This window comes from Hypanus sabinus, chromosome 9 (genome assembly GCF_030144855.1).
Source record: "Hypanus sabinus isolate sHypSab1 chromosome 9, sHypSab1.hap1, whole genome shotgun sequence".
NCBI classification, from domain to species: Eukaryota; Metazoa; Chordata; class Chondrichthyes; order Myliobatiformes; family Dasyatidae; genus Hypanus; species Hypanus sabinus.
Window position 1 is genome coordinate 121,915,643 of NC_082714.1, and position 22,076 is coordinate 121,937,718.

At 44.4% G+C, this 22,076-nt stretch overlaps 1 protein-coding gene across 2 annotated transcripts in view; it reads left to right on the top strand.

The window, feature by feature from the left end:
- The window catches only part of LOC132399762 (probable phospholipid-transporting ATPase IIA), a 183,738-nt gene that overhangs the window by 6,396 nt on the left and 155,266 nt on the right, over positions 1-22,076 (top strand). For both annotated transcript variants that reach the window (XR_009514065.1, XM_059980485.1), the window contains exons 2-4: positions 3,216-3,354; positions 6,872-6,985; positions 14,763-14,871. Coding sequence is in view for 1 of the 2 variants with exons in the window: in XM_059980485.1 (XP_059836468.1) it covers positions 3,216-3,354; positions 6,872-6,985; positions 14,763-14,871 (362 nt within the window). In the remaining variant the exon portion in view is untranslated. The remainder of the gene's footprint in view (positions 1-3,215; positions 3,355-6,871; positions 6,986-14,762; positions 14,872-22,076) is intronic.

The window sequence follows — 22,076 nt, forward strand, 5'->3', positions numbered from 1 at the left end:
CTGTAGAATCTCTTGTGTTCAAAATTAACAAGTAGTCATTATTTGCAGTGAGAGTTCCACATTTCTCTCCGTATTTGCAGCAAATGTGTTTCTGCACTGCCTGACTCAAATTTTGAGATAATGGCTGCTAAAGTAGAAACACCTCCACATCCTGCAATGATTTTTCTAAATCTACCTCACTAGATCAACGTAGTGTCATAGACAGTACAGCATAGAAGCATGTGCTTTGGCCCTTCTAGTCTGTGCTGAACTATTCATCTGTCTAGTCCCACTATCCTACACCTGGCCCTCCATACCCCTCCCATCCATATTTTTATCCAAATTTCTCTTAAATGTTGAAATTGTACCTGTGTTCACCTCTTCTGCTGGCAAATTGTTCCTCACTCTCATAGATTAACAACTTCAAAATCTTTCTTTTAACTTGTATCCTTCTAGATTTTCCAAGATGTAACTCTTGTTGTCTTTAAGCGTTATTTGTTACAAACACTAGCAATCATTGATCCATGTAATTCTGATACCCCCAGCTGTTTGCTGGAACAATACTCTCTACTTGGTTCCTGCTTTCTGCAGGGATTGCTCCCTGTGTGACTCCCTTGTCCATTCCTCCCTCAACTCCCTCCTGGCACTTACCTTTGCAAGTGGAACAAGTGCTACACCTGCCCCTACACCACCACCCTCACTACCATTGAGGGCCCTAAACAGTCCTTCTAGGTGAGGCGACACTTCACCTGTGAGTCTGTTGGGGGTCTTGTACTGTGTCTGGTGCTCCTGGAATGGCCTTCTGTATATTGGTGAGACATGGCATAGCTTGGAAGACTACATCGCTGAGCACCTCAAGCTTCCAGTGATGCTCCCCACCCCCTTCACTTTTTCCCATTCCCCTTTTCCCCCTCTCACCTTATTTTCTTGCCTACCCATCTCCTCCCTCTGGTGCTCCTTCCCCCTTTACTTTCTTCCATGGCCTTCTGCCTCTTTCACCAATCAGCTGCCCAACTCTTTACTTCATCCTTCCCCTCTCCAGATTTCACCTGTCACCTGGTCTTCCTCTCTCCCCTCCCCATCACCTTTTAAATCTACTCCTCAGCTTTTTCTCCAGGCCTGCCAAAGAGTTTCAGATCAAAACACCAACTGTACTCTTTTCCTAGCCCACTGAGTTCCTCCAGCATTTTGTGTGTGGGGAACCAATATGACTTCTGAATACACAGGCACAAGTCTTGAATATTAAACATTTTTCTTGACATGTACTCAAACCCTTATCCACATTACACTCAGAAGCTGAACTAAAGCAAATAATACTTCCTACTGCTAGGATACCGAGCAGCATTATGGGCCTCATCATATCGGGTGGAACTGGGTGGAACTGCTGAGAATTCTCAAGTGATTGCAGGGCGTGCAGCAGTTCATTCCTGACTTCTGCACAGTGTGACACAAAATTCAGAAATGGACTGAACGTCAGATGGCAGCTCATTTGACTTTCTTTATGGAACTGGACTAGACACTTAAGCTCATGGGTGACGCATTGAGCTGAGAGGCTTGATGCTCATGGCATCTGGCCACTCAGTTGTATGTCATGATGACTGTACAGTGGAGCGGTTGAATGGAGTAATCGGTGTTGACTGAAAAGCTAAGTAGAAATAAATGATTTGTCTTTACCTTTTTATTGAATCATAATGACTTAATTAATTTCCAGCTCTTAGAATAGTTTACTGAATTATTTAAATCTGATAATCGGAGATAGTGAAATAAGATATTCAAAGGGCCATGATAAAAGTTCACCAGGACAGTTTGGGGATGAGATCTCGGGATCTGCCACCTAGGACCTATCACCAAAATCATGGGCTGTCTGCAGCTCAGTCAAACACACTGAAATACAAAAAGTGAGTGCAGGTGTATGAGAAACAGGGATGAGTGCTGGCAGCAGGCCACAATGAGGGTGATCTGGCTCCAGGTGTGCAACAAAGAAACACGTTTTTTTCCGCACTCAGTATTAATGCATCTGAGAATTTCAAAGGGTGGAGTTTTGTTAGTCATAAATTACTCGGAAGTTTGTCAATGAGAACATTTATTTAAAATTTTGCTAGAACACTATCCTTTTATTGAGACTGGAATACTCAGAATACTTCTTGAGTGTGAAGTAAACTAAATTGTTCTGCAGTTGTTAATATTAAACTGTTTGTTTAATAAGTGCAAATGCCATTCACATGGGGACATAGGCCTCATCTATGTGAATACATGACTGTAATTGGCTGTCTCAACAGAGTTCAACCAAGCAAACTTGAGTAACAAGAAGTTTGTATTATGTTAACAAAGTCTATATCCTACCTAAGGCAACAACTTGTTTGCTGGTAAAGTTCATCGGCCTATCATGTGTCTATGCAATATCAATGAGGCGAATTACCTACAGCTCTGCACTGTTCCCTTGGATCCCTCTCAACACACAAAGATTAATTGCTGGTGCATCCTGATAGAAACTTAGGACTTTCTCTGACAGTTTTACCAAAGTATCTCTTAATATAAATTTATTTCTAGCTAATCACATTGAACTGTAGGCTGTAGGACAAGCCAAGAGTGTCCCAAAAGCAGCAATAAAATGACTTCCCTTATAAATTAATTTTGAGGTAGTTTGGGGGATGAACAATAGACAGTACACAAGATTCCCCATTGCTCCTTCAGTTGATGCAGATTGTTGCGCTCACTATAGAGACACCATTATGACTTTTTAAAATTTTCAGAATTAATGTAAGGGTTCTTATCAGATAAGCTGTCATTTGGAACACATTTACTTTTGGCTTATGATACATAAGTAACATGTATTTTATAATTAGTGCATATGTGAATGATTCAGAAAGCGGCAATTGTCTATATAATGCACTTGAATGTAAAGTTTTAGCTTGGAACTGTCCGTCTTGCTTGAGAAAATGAATAAGAAATGCAAAACAATTTGCTTTGCGCCTCATGTCTAATAAATATACCCAAAGTCATCCCTGAGACCTTATTTAATTTAGTAGAAATGCTACAAATAATGCTGATTTTAATTGAGTGCAACAATTTAATTTATAATTCACTTGCACTAATTTCCTTAAACTCTGACTGGAGTGTGAATAAAAATATAATTTCTGTCATTTAAAATGAAGCAACAGTTTTATTTGTATATACCTTGTTACTTCATTTGTTTTAATGAATGCATGTTCTAAATGTATATTTCTTTCCTAAAGATGTTGTGGTTGGTGCTGTAGAGGAAGAGATTTCAAACCTCGCACAGTGTGGCTTGGACATCCAGAGAAAAGAGAACAGAAATATCCAAAAAATATTATCAATAATCAGAAATACAACATCGTTACCTTTCTTCCAGGGGTATGTAATGAAATAAGTTCTGAAAAAACATTCAAAGAACTACCTAGTAAAGCTATTTTAAGCATGTATGTGAAAATTTGTATTAGTTACTTTTTTATGCAGCAGACAATTAAATTCTTTCAAAAATGTATCTTCCTAAATAGTTTCAGTTTGCATCAAGAAGGAAGCATTGTTCTTTTTCTAATCTGGTGTTAAGATAACACATTTTTGCATTTCCAACAACTATGCCTTGTACAACCCCATTCCTGACTTTGTTCCGGATGTCACCTTGGGTTATTAATTAATAGGTAGTTGAAAGAACTTTAAGAAACCTTCTTTGCTTCCTTCAATTCCTTTACCTGCTAAGGAAATGTGTAGATTTTATCTGTATAATAATTATTTAGATGATTGTCTTAGAATGGTTCTTTGGGAATTTGAAAATTAGAAACCGGGCATACGAAGCAACTTGGTCAGTGTGTGTGTTTTGTGCAAACAAGGTGCCGTAGATCTACTTAGCATCCCATTTCCTTTTCACTTCTTTTCCTACAATTACATCTCCAATATAATCCTGAGCATTGACATTGTGTATGCTGCTACAACTAATTTTACAGATGGATTCTATCCTTTCACCTGGGAAAATGGGAGTTTTATAGCTATAGCTCAGGGTGGTGTAGGACATGGAGGGGAACTTGAAGATAATGGTAATCTTATTTGTCTGTTAATCTTTAAGTGTCACAGTTTGAAGATATGGGAGATACTGTTGAGGACTCTTAATGGGATACTGTGATGTTTGCACTTTGTGTGCACTGTTCCCGGAGTAAATAGTTAAGGAAATGAATGGAGTAACAGTAAACACAAGGAAATCTGCAGATGCTGGAAATTCCAACAACAACAACACACAAAATGCTGGTGGAACACAGCAGGCCAGGCAGTATCTGTAGGGAGAAGCGCTGTCGACGTTTCGGGCCGAGACCCTTCATCAGGACTAACCGAAAGGAAAGATAGTAAGAGATTTGAAAGTAGTGGGGGGAGAGGGAAATGCGAAATGATAGGAGAAGACCGGAGGGGGTGGGATGAAGCTAAGAGCTGGAAAGGTGATTGGTGAAAGTGATACAGAGCTGGAGAAGGGAAAGGATCATGGGACGGGAGGCCTCAGGAGAAAGAATGGGGGGGATAAATGGACAAGGGAGTCGCATAGGGAGCTCGTCCTCCCCCATCCCTTCCCACTGATCTCCCTCCTGGCACTTATCCTTGTAAACGGAACAAGTGCTACACCTGCCCTTACACTTCCTCCCTCACCACCATTCAGGGCCCCAGACAGTCCTTCCAGGTGAGGCGACACTTCACCTGTGAGTCCACTGGTGTGGTATACTGCTTCCGGTGCTCCCGATGTGGCCTTTTATATATTGGTGAGACCAGACGCAGACTGGGAGACCATTTCGCTGAACACCTACGCTCGGTCCGCCAGAAAAAGCGGGATCTCCCAGTGGCCACACATTTTAATTCCACATCCCGTTCCCATTCTGATATGTCTATCCATGGCCTCCTCTATTGTCAAAATGAATCTAAACTCAGGTTGCAGGAACAACACCTTGTATACCGGCTGGGTAGCCTCCAACCTGATGGCATGAACATTGACTTCTCTAACTTCTGTTAATGCCCCTCCTCCCCTTCTTACCCCATCCCTGACATATTTAGTTGTTTGCCTGTTCTCTATCTCCCTCTGGTGCTCTCCCCCCACCTTCTTTCTACTGAGGCCTCCCGTCCCATGATCCTTTCCCTTCTCCAGCTGTGTATCACTTTCGCCAATCAGCTTTCCAGCTCTTAGCTTCATCCCACCCCCTCCGGTCTTCTCCTATCATTTCGCATTCCCCCTCCCCCCCCACTACTTTCAAATCTCTTACTATCTTTCCTTTTGGTTAGTCCTGACGAAGGGTCTCGGCCCGAAAAGTTGACCGCTTCTCCCTATAGATGCTGCCTGGCCTGCGGAGTAACAGTATCCTAGATACTTCAATGTTACTGATTCCTATAGAACCTTTCTCTAATAACAAAGCATACAAGGGAGGTGAAGAATAAAGGTACAAAGAAACAAAGGTAAACCATGTGAATTGAACACATGTGGTCATAGAGCACAGCAACAAACCATTTAGCCCACTGAAACTGTGCTGACTATCAAATACCCTTTTGCACTAATCCCATTTTTATTTTACTCTTCCCATGTTCACGTCAATCCTCTCCAGATTCTCCTGCATGCTGCAGGCAATTTGCAGCGGTCAGTTAACTAAGCAGCTTATCTTTGGGATGTCATTACAAATAGCATTGGAGGTTGGGATCAAACCTGGTTACCTGCATCTGTAAGGCAACAAATGTGCCTTCCAAAATCATTTACTTACAATTTTTCAAAATAACTATTAGAGCATTATAAATTGATTTTTATTTTATGCACACACTGCATACAAGTACAAGCTAATTTTAAATAAACTACTGCTGTGCAAATGACCAGTTCTTGATCTCTTCAGCGAAAAGTAACTCTTTCTTGTTTAGGGGATTGTTCCCAAGCTACCATGCTTCATTGTACCTGAAAGCCTCTGTTAATTTGTGATCATTTTACCAGCTCAGTTTGTTTCAAATTAGTGTTTAAAAATAAAACGGGGAGTTATAAGCAAAAGCTATTTCAAGCATAAATCGAATTCTCACATTCTATCATTTTTTAAAAAAGCCTCTGTGGGAGACTCCCATGGCGAACAAAATGGACCATGCTCTGAAAATGAGTTAATCATCATGGCTTATGTTCGCTCTTTGTGTCTGTTTGCAGTCCTTCAAGGAAACTCCATAGCAAAATTATTAAAGATACAAAGTCACAAGGAAAAACGTTTCAAAAGACTGGAACTACAAAATACTTAATTTACACAAGAAACTGATTTGCATATGTTCTATTACATTGCCTATTTTTCCAGTTCAATGTAAGTTCATATAAGAGGAAATCTGCAGACTCTAGAAATCCAAATATCACACACAAAATGCTAGAAGAACTCAGCAGGCCAGGGGGCACCCATGGAAAAAAGCACAGTTGACGTTTCGGGCAGAGATGTCTGCTGAAGGGTCTTGGCCCAAAACATCGACTTGTTATTTTTTTCCATGGATGCTGCCTGGCCTGCTGGGTTCCTCCAGCATTTTGTGTGTGTTGCCTGAAAGATGGTACATTTCTGTTTAGGTAGAAACTGGAATATTTTCATCTCTGAAAATTGACATGATTTCAAATATAGTTTATATCCAGTTTTAAGTTTGTGTCCAAAGACTAACTTTATCACTTTATTCCAGTTACAGCTCAATCAAGTTCAGAGCTTACAGTAAGGCAAACTGTACTATAGAAAACTCTATTTTATGAGAGTCTGGTACAATGGGGAATTGCAAGAAGTAACTGTATCTGCTCCTTAAATTCAGTTTCCTAAAAGTCCTATGTTTTCAAATGGGCTGATTTTCATTCCTGTTTGATTCTTTAACTTAGAACTTATGGACTGTTTCCTCTTTGTTTTAGGTATTATTTAATCAGTTTAAGTATTTCTTCAATCTGTACTTCCTCCTGTTGGCATGTTCCCAGTTTGTACCAGATCTGCGACTTGGTGCTCTGTACACCTATTGGGCTCCATTGGTAAGTCCTCTGCTTGTTCGCTTCATTTTAAAATCCAAAGGTCAAAGAGATGTTATTTTGGTAGAAAAAGAATTGTAGTTATCTTCCATAGTTTCAGGAGGCCTCAAATGAAACACAACAGTGGCAATACTTCAAAAGTGGGAGAAGAGGCAGCTAATCAATTGGGTTTATTATTCCTGTCTTGTATAAACATGAAATGTGTTGTTTTGTGCAATGATGTAAAATTACTATATGAAATGAACAAATATTGCAAATAATGGAGTAATGAGGTAGTGTTTGTGCATCGTTCAGAAATCTGGTACAGGGAAGAAGAATATTTTGAATCTGTGGGTTTATTGACAAGGAATTGTGTTTGTATGTAACACCATTTCAACAATCATGGTTTGGATAGGTGGACAGACAGGTGGGAGCTTCATGTGAAATGCAGAAGTTAGGTGTGTGATTTTTTACAAGGCAGTTCCATAAATCCCATGACTTACGGCATCTGTTTCTATTGTGGCTGGAAGAAGTAATCAGCAGGCTGAAGAGCTGTAGGTAAAGATCTCGGTGATGTTGGTGAAAAATGACTGAAATTGGAACACAAAGGTACTCTTGGGCCTTGTGAGCCCAGGACCTCCTTTCCCTTCTCATAGTTATATAGGTTGGTTCAGGCCGCTGCTCTCCCAACTCATCACTAACCTTAAGCACTCACCCGATCTTCCTTGCCTACTACCCCATGAGCCTCTGCATCCAACACGTCATCCCCCACAACTTCCACCATCTCCAAACAGATGCTACCACCATATCTTTACCTTCACCCCCACCCCCCTTCAATAGGGTTTGCTCTTTCCACGATTGTCTTGTTCCTCCCCACTAGTTTACCTCCTTGTATTGTCCCTTCAAACAGTCTAAGTGCTACAACTACCCATACACTACCCTTGTTCAAAGCCCCAGATAGGGCTGCAGTGAAGACAGCAATTGACCAGTGAATTTGTTGGAATCATCTATTGTGCCAAGTGCCCCCTAGTGAACCCTCCTCTACTTTGCTGAGACTCATCGTAAATTGGGGGACAGCTTTTTCAAGCACCTCTGCTCCATCCACCAAAAGTTGAACTTTGTGTTGGCCGAACATTTTAATTCAGAATCAGAATCAGGTTTATTATCACTGGTATGTGATGAGAAATTTGTTAGCAGCAGCAGTTCAATGCAATACATAAGATAGAAGAGAAAAATATAATAGGTAAATCAATTACAGTTTTCTGAATAGATTTTAAAAATGTGCAAAAACAGAAATAATGTACATTTTAAAAAAAAGAGTGAGGTAGTGTCCAAGGGTTCAATGTTCATTTAGGAATTGGTTGGCAGAGGGGAAGCTGCTGTTCCTGAATTGCTGAGTGTGTGCCTTCAGGTTTCTATACCTCCTACCTGATGGTTACAGTGAGGAAAGGGCATGCCCTGGGTGCTGGAGGTCCTTAATAATGGACGCTAGCTTTCTGAGACACTGAGTGTCCTGGGTACTTTGTAGGCTAGTACCCAAGATGGAGCTGACTAGATTTACAACCTGCTGCAGCTTCTTTCGGTCCTGTGCAGTAGCCCCTCCATACCAGACAGTGATGCAGCCTGTCAGAATGCTCCTCATGGTACAACTGTAGAAGTTTTTGAGTATATTTGTTGACATGCCAAATCTCTTCAAGCTCCTAATAAAGTATAGCTGCTCTTCCTGCCTCCTTTATAACTACATCGATATGTTGGGACCAAGTTAGATCCTCAGAGATCTTGACATCCAGGAACTTAAAGCTGCTCACTCTCTCCACTTCTGATCCCTCTATGAGGATTGGTATGTGTTCCTTTGTCTTGCCCTTCCTGAAGTCCACAATCAGCTCTTTCGTCCTACTGACTGAGTGCCAGACTGACACCATTCCACTAGTCGGCATATCTCACTCCTGTCTGCCCAGTCATCACCACCTGAGATTCTACCAACAATGGCTGTATTGTCAGCAAATTTATAGATGGTATTTAAACTATGCCTAGCTACACAGCCATGTGTATATAAAGAATAGAGCATTGGGCCAAGCACACACTTGAGGTGTGTCAGTGTTGTTCGTCAGCGAGGAGGATATGTTATCACCAAAACGCACAGATTGTGGTCTTCTGGTTAGGAAGTCGGGGATCCAATTGCAGAGGGGAGGTACAGAGGCCCAGGCTCTGTAACCTCTCAATCAGGATTGTGAGAATGATGGTATTAAATGCAGAGCTATAGTTGATGAACAGCATCTTGATGTAGGTGTTTGTGTTGTCCAGGTGGTCTAAAGCCACATGGAGAGCCATTGAGATTGCATCTGCCATTGACCTATTGTGGTGATAGGCAAATTGCAATGAGTCCAGGTCCTTGCTGAGGCAGGAGTTCAGTTTAGTCATGACCAACCTCTGAAAGCGTTTCATCACTGTCGATGTGAATGCTACTGATACCCAATTCCTATTCCCATTCTGACATCTTGGTCCACAGCCTCCTCTTGTCCATGATGAGGCCACCCTCAGGGTGGAGGAGCAACACCTTATTTTCCATTTGGGTAGACTTCAACTTGATGGCATGAGTATTGATTTCTCCTTCCAGCAACAAAAAAATGTTTTTCCTCCCCCCTCCCCCCTTCTATTCTCCACTTTGGCCTCTTGCCTCTTTTCACCTGTCCATCACCTCCCCTGGGTCCCCTCCTTCCCTTTCTCCAATGGTCCACTCTCTGAAACCACAACATTATAAGACATAGGAGTAGAATTAGTCCATTCAGGCAATTGAGTCTGCTCCACCATTCCATCACGGCTGATCCAGGATTCCACTCAACCCCATACACTTACCTTCTCACCATATCCTTTGATGCCCTGACCAATCGGGAAACAATCAACTTCAGCTTTTAATATACACATGGACCTGGCCTCCACCATGGTTTGTGACAGAGTATTCCACAGATTCACTCCTCTCTGGCTGAAAAAAAAATTCTCCTTACCCCTGTTCTAAAGGATCATGCTGTCAATTTTGAGGCTGTGCCCTCTCGTTCTGGACACCCCCACCATAGGAAATATCCTCTCCACATCCACCCTAACTAGTCCTTTTAACATTCAGTAGGGTTCAATGAGATGCCTCCACGTTCTTCTGAATTCCAGTGAGTACAGTTCCAAAGCTGTCAAACACTCCTCCTGTATTTAACCCATTCATTCCTGAAATTGTCCTCGTGAAGCTCCTCGGGACTTTCTTCAATGACAACACATCCTTTCTGAGATATGGGGCCCAAAACAGTTGACAATACACCAAGTGCAGCCTGTCTAGTGTCCTATAAATGCTTAGCATTATCTGCTTGCTTTTATATTCTACTTCCTTGAAATAAATGCATTTGCCTTCTTTACCACAGTCTCAACCAGTAAATTAACCTTCTGGGAGCTTTGCATGAGGACTTCTAAGCCACCCTGCACCTCTGGTGTTTGAACTTTTGCCCCATTTAGATAATAGTTGCATACTGTTCTTTTTACCAAAATGTGTTATCATAAATTGCCCAACACTATATTCCATCTGCCACTTCTTTTGCCCATCCTTCCAATTTGAGTCCTGCTGCAATTGCATTGCTTCCTCAGCACTGCCTACCCCTCCACCTGTCTTAATATCATCCACTAACTTTGCCACAAAGCCATCAATTCCATTATCTAAATCAGTGTCAAACAATGTGAAAAGTAGCGGTCCCAATACTGACCCCTGAGGAACATGACTAGTCACTGGCAGCCAACCGGAAAAGGCCCCCTTTATTCCCACTTGCTGCCTCCTGCCTGGCAGCCATTCCTCTATCTATGCCAGTATATTTCCTGTAATGCCACAGGATTTTTTTCTTGTTAAGCAGCCTTGTGTCACCTCATCAAACTCTGAAAATCCAAGTTAATGACATCCACTGCCTCTTCTTTGTCCACCAGTTACTTTCTTGATGAAATCTAACAGATTTGTCAGGCAAGATTTCCCTTCACAGAAACCATGCTGACTTCTCATTGACTTTAACAAGAAGTATTAACAATAATTCGTCTTGATATCACTTTTATCATTAGTCTCCAAGTATCTCGAAACCTTTTCCTTACTAATAAACTCACCACTTTCTCACCCACTGAGGTTAGGCCGACTGGCCTATAATTTCCGTTTTTTTGCTTTCCTTCCTTTAAAAAGTGGAGTAGCATTTGCAATCTTCCAGTCCTCCAGGACCATGCCAGAATCAAGTGATTCTTGAAAGATCATGAACCATGTATCTGGTATCACTTCAGCAACCTTTCTCAGGACTCTGGGATATAGTCCATCAGGCCCAGGTAAAATCAACGTGGCACTTAAGACCTTAGAGTTTGACCACTTCTCCTGTAAGATTATTTCTTCAAATATCTTTATAATCCACCTGGCTTCATTTATCACCTTCTAGCTATTCTTTTCCCTCTTTCCTTCCTCCTCCTCCCCCGCCCCCCCCCCCCCCCAACCCTTTTTACTTTGGCATCTTCCCTTTTCCTTTTCAGACCTGAAGAAGGGTCTTGGCCCAAAAAGTCTACTGTTATGCATTTCATTAGATGCTGCCTGACCTGTTGAGTTCCTCCAGCAATTTGCGTGCGTTGCTTTGGAGTTTCAGCATTTGCTGACTTTCTTGGGTTTATGACTAACCATAAGCAGTGTGGGTTCCCTCGCTCTCCAGTTGTAGTTGGCTGCCTTGTCACCAGTCTTCACGATGGTTGAAAACGTTTGTGAAAATGGAGCACTGATCAAGCAAGAAAATCTGCAGATGCTGAAAATCCAAGCAACACGCACAAAATGCCGGAGGACCTCAGCAGTATTGGCAGTATCTGTGGAAAAAGATCTCTTCTATAGATGCTGCCTTGCCTGCTGAGTTTCTCCAGCAATTGGCATGTGTTGACCGGTTTTAAGATGAGCTGATCTTTTTGTGAATTGGAACTGGGTATTAGAAATTTAATGTGCACCTTTACATGTATTTCTTAATTCAAACTCCAAATTGTGTGTAATGTTATGGCTCCGTTCCACCCATTTCTGTTAAATCTAGCTTTATTTTGAAACTTGAACTGGAGATAACTGTGTATACATTTTTAATCAAGTGAGGATGAACTTTCAACAGAGCAGCTGGAATCTGGTTTGAGTGGATTTGTTTGCAGAGATGCTGTGTTAATTGCCATTAACATTATGGAGAAGTAACTTCTTACAAATTGTATTAGAGCAATCAGGGACCCAATCTTTAGTTATTTATTTATAGGGGCAGCGTTGTCATCCCTTCGGACCCAATGAGCATGCCCCACACCCAATTACACCAATCAACCCACTGACACGTTCGTCTTTGGAATGTGAGGAAACCGGAGCACCCAGAGGAAACTGCTCAGTCACAGAGATATCATACAGACTTCTTACAGGCAGTGGCAGGAATTGAACCTGTGTTACTGGCGCTGTAATCATGTTATGCTAACCACTGCTACCGTGCCAGCCCAATCTTCTTAATTTAGCTGAATGAGTACTGTTCTTGTTCAGCACTCTCCTGTCATCCATACTTTTGAAATTCTTTGTTTCTTAATATTTGTCTAAAATATAATACCAGAATAAATTGCAAGCAAGCCAGTGTATCCTACAGTTGAGAATCTGTTTACAGGCCAGACGTCAGTTAATATCTCTGTATTATAAAATAACAGTGAAATCTCGCAAGTGCTTGACACTTGCTTGATTTCTAATTCTATGATGCACTAAATGGAGTATAACGCAGTGGTTTAGTTTTGTGATACTTATATTTGGTTGACTTAAGCCATTTGAAGCCATCAGGATGCTATAAATGGGATCAGGTTTTGAAAGAATTGCAGTTACCTTGTACGATGATTAGATTATCCCATTTAACTGTCTCTACATAGGTTGGCTCTAATAATGAATTATCTTAAGCCTTCATTCCGGGAACAGACTGTGGTCCACTCAGCCGTACTCAGAAGTAAAGCTCATGTGCAAACTTGTTGGATGCCTTTTAATAGAGACTCATTCCTTCATATTATACTTGTTTCCACTGTGGGTTCGGGGATGACTAATGAGTCCCATGAGGGAGCGGAGGTGGACTCTGTACGGCAGGTGTGTGGTTGATTGCCCGAGTGTGTGCATCTTCTACTGTTCACACTTGGCCTCTGCAAGTTCCCAAAGAGACTCGTTAAGTTCTCACTGCTTTTCCAGATGGTTGCCCGCAGTCTTCGGCCTGTGATCTCTATGATTTTCTAGTGAATTTTTAAAAAGTGGTTTGGAGAACATCCTTGAACTAATCTCTGCCTTCCTGGAAGTCACTTACTATGACATAGCTGGTGGTAGTGTGGTGTCAGGGTTGCAAATGTTGTGGCTCTCCCATTGAACTGGGTTAACCATATTTCGAGGCTCATAGCTGGGGATGCTGGACTGAGAGGAGGAGAATATTATGAATGGATTTGGAGGATTTTGTGGTGGAAATTAGTTGAAATTTTACTAGTGTTTCAAACTACCTACTGTAATTATCCAGGTTTTGGCATACAGTAGAGATGGGAACACTTCTTTTTCATAGATCATAAGCTTAGTTGACTGCTTTGAAGTCTTGGAGCTTCAAGTACTTGCCTTCCAGTGCAAAGAAAATGCTGTCTTGTTTTCCTCATTTTCATCACTGAACAATTAGATTAATGACTGTACTTTGTGGTTAGTGAGTTCTATTAATTCATGTGCAACAACTAAGTAAATCATCTTTGGGAAGCGTACAAAGTTTATAGCCTAGCTTCTGTTTAAAGCTCTCCCTAAGACTGACTGATTTTCTTATGTACACATTTATATATACAGACATCCACTGAGGAATAAGGTTGGAACATCTGTAGAATTAAATACTTTGATTATATCAGATCATGTGTATAACAAATCGCTCATTATCTTGGCAGGTCTCACAAAAGCACATCACAACAAATCTGTTAGAGAATGCAGTAGGAGATGAGAGTTGGAAACCCGGGCTCTAGTGGGCCAGGGATAAGTGTGGGCAGTTGTTAGACATTGTGCTTTGGGTTGAAGACTTTTTAATCAAATATCAGAGTAAGTAGGATGTGAGTAACTGAATATAAAATCCACATCCTTGTGATATCCCTTTCAAATTAGGCAGATATCACTGTTTTTTGTTTTTGATGTACCTCTTGCTGAACTATGTTGTTTTCAAATACCAATTTTTGATCCACTGTTGTTAAAGTAATTAGTGGATACTGTACACATGTCATCACATGTGGGAAAAGAATCTGGCTTTAAGATAATTGGAAAATGCCTGTCATATTTTCTGATGGGCAGGAGTTTAGTGTAAAAGGGTACAAATACTTCAAAATGTGCAGAATCACATTTTCTGCACTATCATGCATTTTTTAAAAAAAGGAGTTACCCAATCCAGTTTCAGGATTTGACTTTTTAAAACCCTCTATACATTAATCAGGTTGAAAGTAATTTAACCATGGAGGCTAGAATGATGAAATGGTTCTTTAAAGTTGCATTCATTTGGTCGGGCACAGATTCCGTTTAGTTTGCTCTATTATAATGACTTCAAAATGCAGCTGTTTGACCTATCCTGCTGTTACAGGGCAGCTGGACCTTGCATTTTACTATCTTGGATTGATATGCATCAATTACCTGAGACTAAACCTTATTTTAATTTAATTAATCATTACTAGGGCTTTACTTTTGCTGACAGCAAATTGTGGTAATAAAATTGTTATATGCATTAATAATAAAGAATTTCCTTTTACATTTGGTTTGCAGGGTTTTGTCTTGGCTGTGACAATCATCAGAGAGGCTGTGGAGGAGATCCGATGTTACATGCGAGACAAAGAAGTGAACTCCCAGATCTACAGCAAGCTCACAGCCAGAGGTCAGCTTCTAGGGCCCAGTTCCTGCTTCTTGTATCCTGTTGCCAGCTGCTAAAACAGTAGGATTTAACATAAATGAACAGGATTTAAAATCAAAGGTTTTTGTACTGGGTGAGCATATGTCTTTCCGCAGTGCTATATAGGCTTTGTAACTGAGCCACCATTTGGAGGACTCCTGTAGATTTATGATGCATCTCCTATTTGCATATCCAAGGAAGTTCAGTAAAAGTCTGTTAAATCCGGACTTAGCTTTGGGATTTATTGTTTTAAAGCCCTTTAATGGAATATTTTTAATTAATTGTGGACTTTTATCTCCATTCTCCACCTACCTCAAGATTATATAAAATACATTGTGACTTTATTTCTGTAACTTGGGCATAGGGCAAAAACTTGGAGAATTAGAACTAATTTTGATTTTACAAACTGAAGGAGAGGCAGATGAAAACACTTGAATTATTGCTGAAGCTTGTAAATGAAGTATTGTATGGACTGGGTCAGTGTATCTTTGGTTAGAGTTTCATAAGATATAGCTTCAATGAATCAGTTGCTTTAAAAACTTTATTGAAATCATTACCGTAGAAATTAAAGTTTTGAGTTATTGCAGATTCTTATGACACTGAATGTAAGTTTTTACTTCTGTAATGGAAGAATGTTGAAAAGATTTGCAGGGTAGATACATGAACAGGTGAGCAAACTCTCCGCAAGATGCACAACACTGACAGGCTTCAGAGTTTTTTTTCCCCTTGAGATGGCTGCTGTGTCTAACCCTGACTGAAAGCCATAACACTGCCATGAAATCTCAATGTAGTGGAACTAATCCAATCTGAAATGCGGTGTAAATTTGGGTTAGAGGACTGAGCACAATCTGCTTTTATTAATTTGCACTGATAATCTCAGTATTTCTGCTGCTTCAAGCTGGTGTGAAACAGATTCTTTTAAGATGAGACTCAATTTCTCACCAAATGATGGCTGTATAGTATAAATTCTGGGCAGACTTTCCATTTCCCTTCTCACACAGCAAGTTTGTGCGTGGATTTTTCCCACTGGAAGCCTGGTGTACTTGGTATTGCATAGTGCGGCAAAGGTATTGTCCCAGCACAGGAAGTCCTGATAGCCTTCACAGCTTTATTTTCACCTGAAATTCTTTCTCTTAAATTTTCACTTGAGTTCTCTTGAACGCGTTTTGAAAACCAAAATCATTTAAAGAAAGTTATGTCTATGTCATTGGAGCGTAGAAGGTTGAGGGGGGATTTGATCGAGATATTTAAAATTTTGAGAGGGATAGATAGAGTTGATGCACCATCAATAACTCACTCTGAGACGTAGGCGAGATATCGGCTTTTATTGACTGGAAGAAGGAACCAGGAGTGAGTGTCTATCATACAAGGTCCTGGAGACTGAGGCCGAGCGTCAGGCCGCAGGTCTCCTTTATACAGGGGCCTGTGGGAGGAGCCACAGGAGCAGTCAGCAGGGGCGTGTCCCGACAGGCACATAGTTCACCACATTCACCCCCCCTTCGTTTGAAAAAGTCCTCATGTAGCGAAGGTTCTTACAAGTCAAGCCGATCAGGCGGTCGAATCTGTCGCTGCGATCTACGTAGCACCGGCTGTGACCCCATAGGTGCCGGCAACATTGGCGATTGCACAGGGGACGGGGGTTGCGCGTGTTCTTGCCCACTAGGCGCCGGTGATCCCTCATGCATGTGCGAGGCGCCTGGTATAAACGCGTACGAAACGCCCGGTATACAAGTGTCGTGAGGAGTCTGTGTAGGGCCTGGTGCGTACGGTGTCACCTCTGGTGCAGGGTTCACAGTTACCGGAGAGCCTTCAGGGTAGTGGTCTGCTGCACCTGCGGGTGCCAGGTCGCGGATGGAGACCGTATCCTCCCGCCCATCAGGTAAGACCACGTAAGCATACTGGGGGTTCGCATGGAGAAGGTGAACCCTCTCCACCAGCGGGGAGTATTTATTGCTCCTCACATGTTTCCGGAGCAGCACTGGCCCCGGGGACGTCAGCCAAACTGGTAGGGTGGTCCCAGTGACAGACTTCCTGGGAAAAGAGAATAGGCGTTCGTGAGGGGTGGCATTGGTGGACGTACATAACAGAGAGCGGATAGAGTGCAGTGCCTCAGGGAGGACCTCCTGCCATCGAGAGACCGGCAACCCTTTGGACTTAAGGGCTAAAAGTGTGGCCTTCCACACTGTGGCATTCTCCCGCTCTACCTGGCCATTACCCCGGGGATTATAACTCGTGGTCCGACTGGTAGCAATGCCCCTAGCTAGCAAGTACTGGCGCAGCTCCTCACTCATAAAGGAGGACCCTCTATCACTGTGGATATAGCAGGGATACCCGAACAGAGTGAAGAGCTGGCGCAGGGCTTTTATGACGGACGTGGCAGTGGTGTCGGGGCAGGGGATGGCAAAGGGGAACCGTGAGAACTCGTCAATAACACTGAGAAAATAGACATTGCGGTCAGTGGAGGGAAGGGGGCCCTTAAAGTCAACACTCAGGCGTTCAAAAGGGCGGGTGGCCTTGACAAGTTGTGCCGTGTCAGGACAGTAGAAGTGCGGTTTGCACTCGGCACAAATTTGGCAGTCCCTGGTCATCGTCCTGATGTCCTCCAGGGAGTACGGCAGGTTCCGAGCTTTCACAAAATGGTAAAATCGGGTGACCCCCGGATGGCAAAGTTGTGCATGAAGGGCGTACAGCTGGTCGAGCTGTGTGCTAGCACATGTTCCCCGGGATAGGGCATCAGGGGGCTCATTGAGTCTGCCAGGCCGGTACAGGATATCATAGGTGTAGGTGGAGAGTTCTATCCTCCACTGCAAAATCTTATCATTTTTGATCTTGCCCCGCTGTTGGTTGCTGAACAGGAACGCAACCGAGCGCTGGTCGGTCAGCACAGTGAATCTTTTGCCAGCAAGATAGTGCCTCCAGTGCCTAACAGCCTCCACTATGGCCTGGGCTTCTTTCTCCACCGCGGAGTGCCGAATTTCAGAGCCTTGGAGGGTGCGAGAAAAGAATGCTACTGGTCTGCCTTCCTGATTAAGGGTAGCAGCCAGAGCGAAATCGGAGGCATCACACTCCACTTGGAAGGGAGCGGTCTCGTCCACTGCATGCATCGTAGCTTTGGCAATGTCCGCTTTAATGCAGTTGAAGGCCGCGCAGGCCTCAGCAGAGAGGGGAAACGAGGTAGACTTGACCAGGGGGCGAGCCTTGTCTGCGTAATGGGGGACCCATTGGGCGTAATAGGAAAAAAACCCCAGGCACCGTCTGAGGGCCTTGAGAGTGGTGGGAAGAGGGAGCTCTAACAGGGGGCGCATACGTTCGGGATCAGGCCCAATAACCCCGTTTTCCACGACATACCCAAGTATAGCAAGGCGGGTGGTACCAAAAACACACTTGTCCCTGTTATAAGTAAGGTTCAGAGCTGCGGCCACTTGGAGAAACCGTTGGAGGTTGGCGTCGTGATCTGGCCTGTCATGACCACAGATGGTGATGTTATCCAGATAGGGAAATGTGGCCTGCAGTTGGTACTGGTCCACCATCCGGTCCATTTCCCTCTGGAAGACAGAGACACCATTCGTGACACCGAAAGGGACGCGCAGGAAGTGATAGAGCCGGCCGCCCGCCTCGAAGGCGGTGTAGGGGCGGTCCTCTGGGCAGATGGGGAGCTGGTGATAAGCGGATTTCAGATCTATTGTCGAGTACACCTTATACTGAGCAATCTGGTTGACCATATCCGCGATGCGGGGTAGGGGGTATGCGTCAAGCTGCGTAAACCTATTGATGGTTTGACTATAGTCCACCACCATCCTATTTTTCTGCCCAGTCCGAACAACAACCACCTGGGCCCTCCAAGGGCTTGTGCTCGGCTCAATGATCCCCTCCCTGAGCAGCCGCTGCACCTCCGACCGAATGAAGGCCCGGTCCCCCGCGCTGTACCTCCTGCTTTTGGTTGCCACAGGTTTACAGTCGGGGGTCAGGTTGGCGAACAGCGGTGGGGGAGGGATCTTGAGAGTGGAGAGGCTGCAAGTGTCGGTAGCGCAGCTGTTGGCCTGGTTCTGGATGGGATGTGTGTGTCCGTGTGTGTGTGTGGTCAGTAGCGGGGTATGTGAAGAAGTCCCACAAAACTGAGGATTCTTGACAGTGAGTGGTGGGAGGGGCCCGTCGTATACCATAGTCACACTTTCGAGATGACTCTGGAAGTCCAGCCCCAATAGCACAGGTGCACACAGATTAGGCATGACCAGCAGTTCAAAGTCCCGATATACTGTGCCTTGCACCACCAAAGTCGCTACACAACCCGCCCGGATGTCTGCGGACTGCGACCCAGAGGCCAAATGGAACCTCCGACTGACCGGCCGCGTAGCAAGTCCGCAGCGTTGCACTGTGTCCGGGTGAATAAAACTCCCAGTGCTGCCCGTGTCAAACAGGCATCCAGTCCAATGCCCCTGCACCTGGATGTCCATCATGGACCTTGCAAGCTGGTGTGGGGCGCTTTGGTCGAGAGTCACAGTGGCCAGAGTTGGATCGCCGTCGGGGTACCCGGTCAGCATCGGAGGGTCGGGGGCGGGGCGTGCTGACGTCGACAAAGATGGCCGCCCACATCCCGGCATGCAAGATGGCGGCCCCCACGTTTCACCCGCAGCGCTGCACTCCGCTCGAGGTTGAGACTTACAGACCTTGGCGAAGTGGCCCCGCTTTCCGCAGCTGGAGCAGGTCGCTTCTCGCGCTGGACAGCGTTGTCGAGGATGTTTCTTTTGGCCACAGAAATAACAAGGCCCGAGTTTCTTACGGGCCACAGCCGTGGTCTGGGTCGGGGAGCTCGTGGAATGGCGACTGGCGGCGGCGTTGGCGAATTCGCTCCCGGGAGCCGGCGGTGGCGGGGTCTGAGGCGTCCACGAAACCGGCGGGGAATCGCGCGACTGGACAGCGTCGGCGTTATGCCGCGCAGCTTCTAGAGCGTTGGCCTTCTCTATCGCCGAGCTTAAGGTAAGATCCGAGTTCTCCAGCAGCCGCTGGCGCATGTACACTGACCTCAGTCCCGTCACAAAGGCGTCTCGCACCAGCAGCTCTGCATGCTGTTCTGCCGTGAGCGTCTTGCAGTCACAAGCTCGGACGAGTGTCTGTAGTGCTCGGAGAAACTCAGCGCACGATTCGCCAGGCCGCTGTTGCCGGGTAGCTAAGCGATGTCTTGCGTAGACGGTGTTCACCGGCCGCAGGTACTGTCGTTTGAGGGCGTCCAGTGCCCCTTCGTAGGTCGGCAGGTCCCGGATAAAGGAGTAAACTTTGGGGGTGACCCTCGAGAGTAGGATTCTGTGCATAACGGCGGGTTCAGTCGCACGAAGCTCCGCCAAGTACGATTGGAAGCATGCAAGCCAGTGTTCAAAAGCGAGAGCTGCGTCAGGGTCTTGAGGGTCCAAATCCAACCGGTCCGGACGCAAAACGGGTTCCATGTTTTAAAACTTCCAGTCAATAAAATTGATGCACCATCAATAACTCACTCTGAGACGTAGGCGAGATATCGGCTTTTATTGACTGGAAGAAGGAACCAGGAGTGAGTGTCTATCATACAAGGTCCTGGAGACTGAGGCCGAGCGTCAGGCCGCAGGTCTCCTTTATACAGGGGCCTGTGGGAGGAGCCACAGGAGCAGTCAGCAGGGGCGTGTCCCGACAGGCACATAGTTCACCACAAGAGTTGACGTGAACAGGCTGTTTCCATTGAGAGTAGGGGAGATTCAAACTAGAGGACATGATTTGAGAGTTAGGGGGCAGAAGTTTAAGGGAAACACGAGGGGGTATTTCTTTACTCAAAGAGTGATAGCTGTGTGGAATGAGCTTCCTGTAGAAGTAGTAGAGGCCAGTTCAGTTGTGTCATTTAAGGTAAAATTGGATAGGTATATGGACAGGAAAGGAGTGGAGGGTTATGGGCTGAGTGCGGGTAGGTGGGACTAGGTGAGATTAAGGGTTCGGCACGGACTAGGAGGGCCAAGATGGCCTGTTTCCGTGCTGTGATTGTTATATGGTTATATGATTATAAGTTAGTTAAGAAGATTTGTTTACTTTCTCCTAAGTGTATAAATGAGACCACTAAAGTTGCATCTGGTGTGTTGGACATGGTTCAGTGGAGACGTTTCCCAACCTGAGTCTGGACTCTCTGCAAAGGAGTTCTGGACAGAAGAGTGGCATTGCAGCGTAGTGCTTAGCACAATGCTTTGCAGTACCAGCGAACGGGGTTCAATTCCCAGCGCTGCCGCTAAGGAGTTTGTGTGTTCTCCCTGTGACCGCGTGGGTTTCCTCCTGGTGCTCCGGTTTCCTCCCACAGTCCAAAGACATAGCAATTGGTTGGTTGATTGGTCATTACGAATTGCCCTGTGATCAGGGGATTGCTGGGCAGCGCAGCTTGAAGGTCTGGAAGGGCCGATTCCGCGCTGTATCCCAGTAAATAAATAAATAATAGTAGTAGATGCTGAGGTTTATCCTGAGCAACCTGCATAGCACAGGGCCCTATGCTCTGAGTTATTAGCAGGGCTACACACTGATACAAAAATCAACTTCTATCAGATGATTGTCAGTTTGATACAGGATGCCAAGAGGTCTGTTTAATACTTGCTTCAATGCAGTGAGCAGTCCAGGACTAAAATACTGCTGACTGGCATATTTTGCTACAAGCATAAGTTGGCTCAGTTTTGTGGTATCAATACCATTACCAGGACAAACCCTTCCTTTTCTTTTTCATTGAAGGTTAGGCAGCACCTCCACTTTTTTTTAAAAAATGATGTGCTCCTCAAGTTAAAGAATATTAGTAACTAGATTTTCAGTTTCTGCAACACACACAAAATTCTGGTGGAACGCAGCAGGCCAGGCAGCATCTATAGGGAGAAGTACTGTCGATGTTTCGGGCCAAGACCCTTTGTTAGGACTAACTGAAAGAAAAGATAGTAAGAGATTTGGAAGTAAGAGGGGGAGGGGGAAATCCGAAATGATAGGAGAAGACAGGAGGGGGAGGGGTGTTGGAAAGACCCAATGCAGACTGGGAGACCGTTCCGCTGAACACCAGCGCTCTATCCACCAGAGAAAGCAGAATCTCCCAGTGACCACACATTTTAATTCCACATCCCATTCTCATTCTGATATGTCTATCCATGGCCTCCTCTACTGTCAAGATGAAGCCACACTCAGGTTGGAGGAACAACACCTGATAT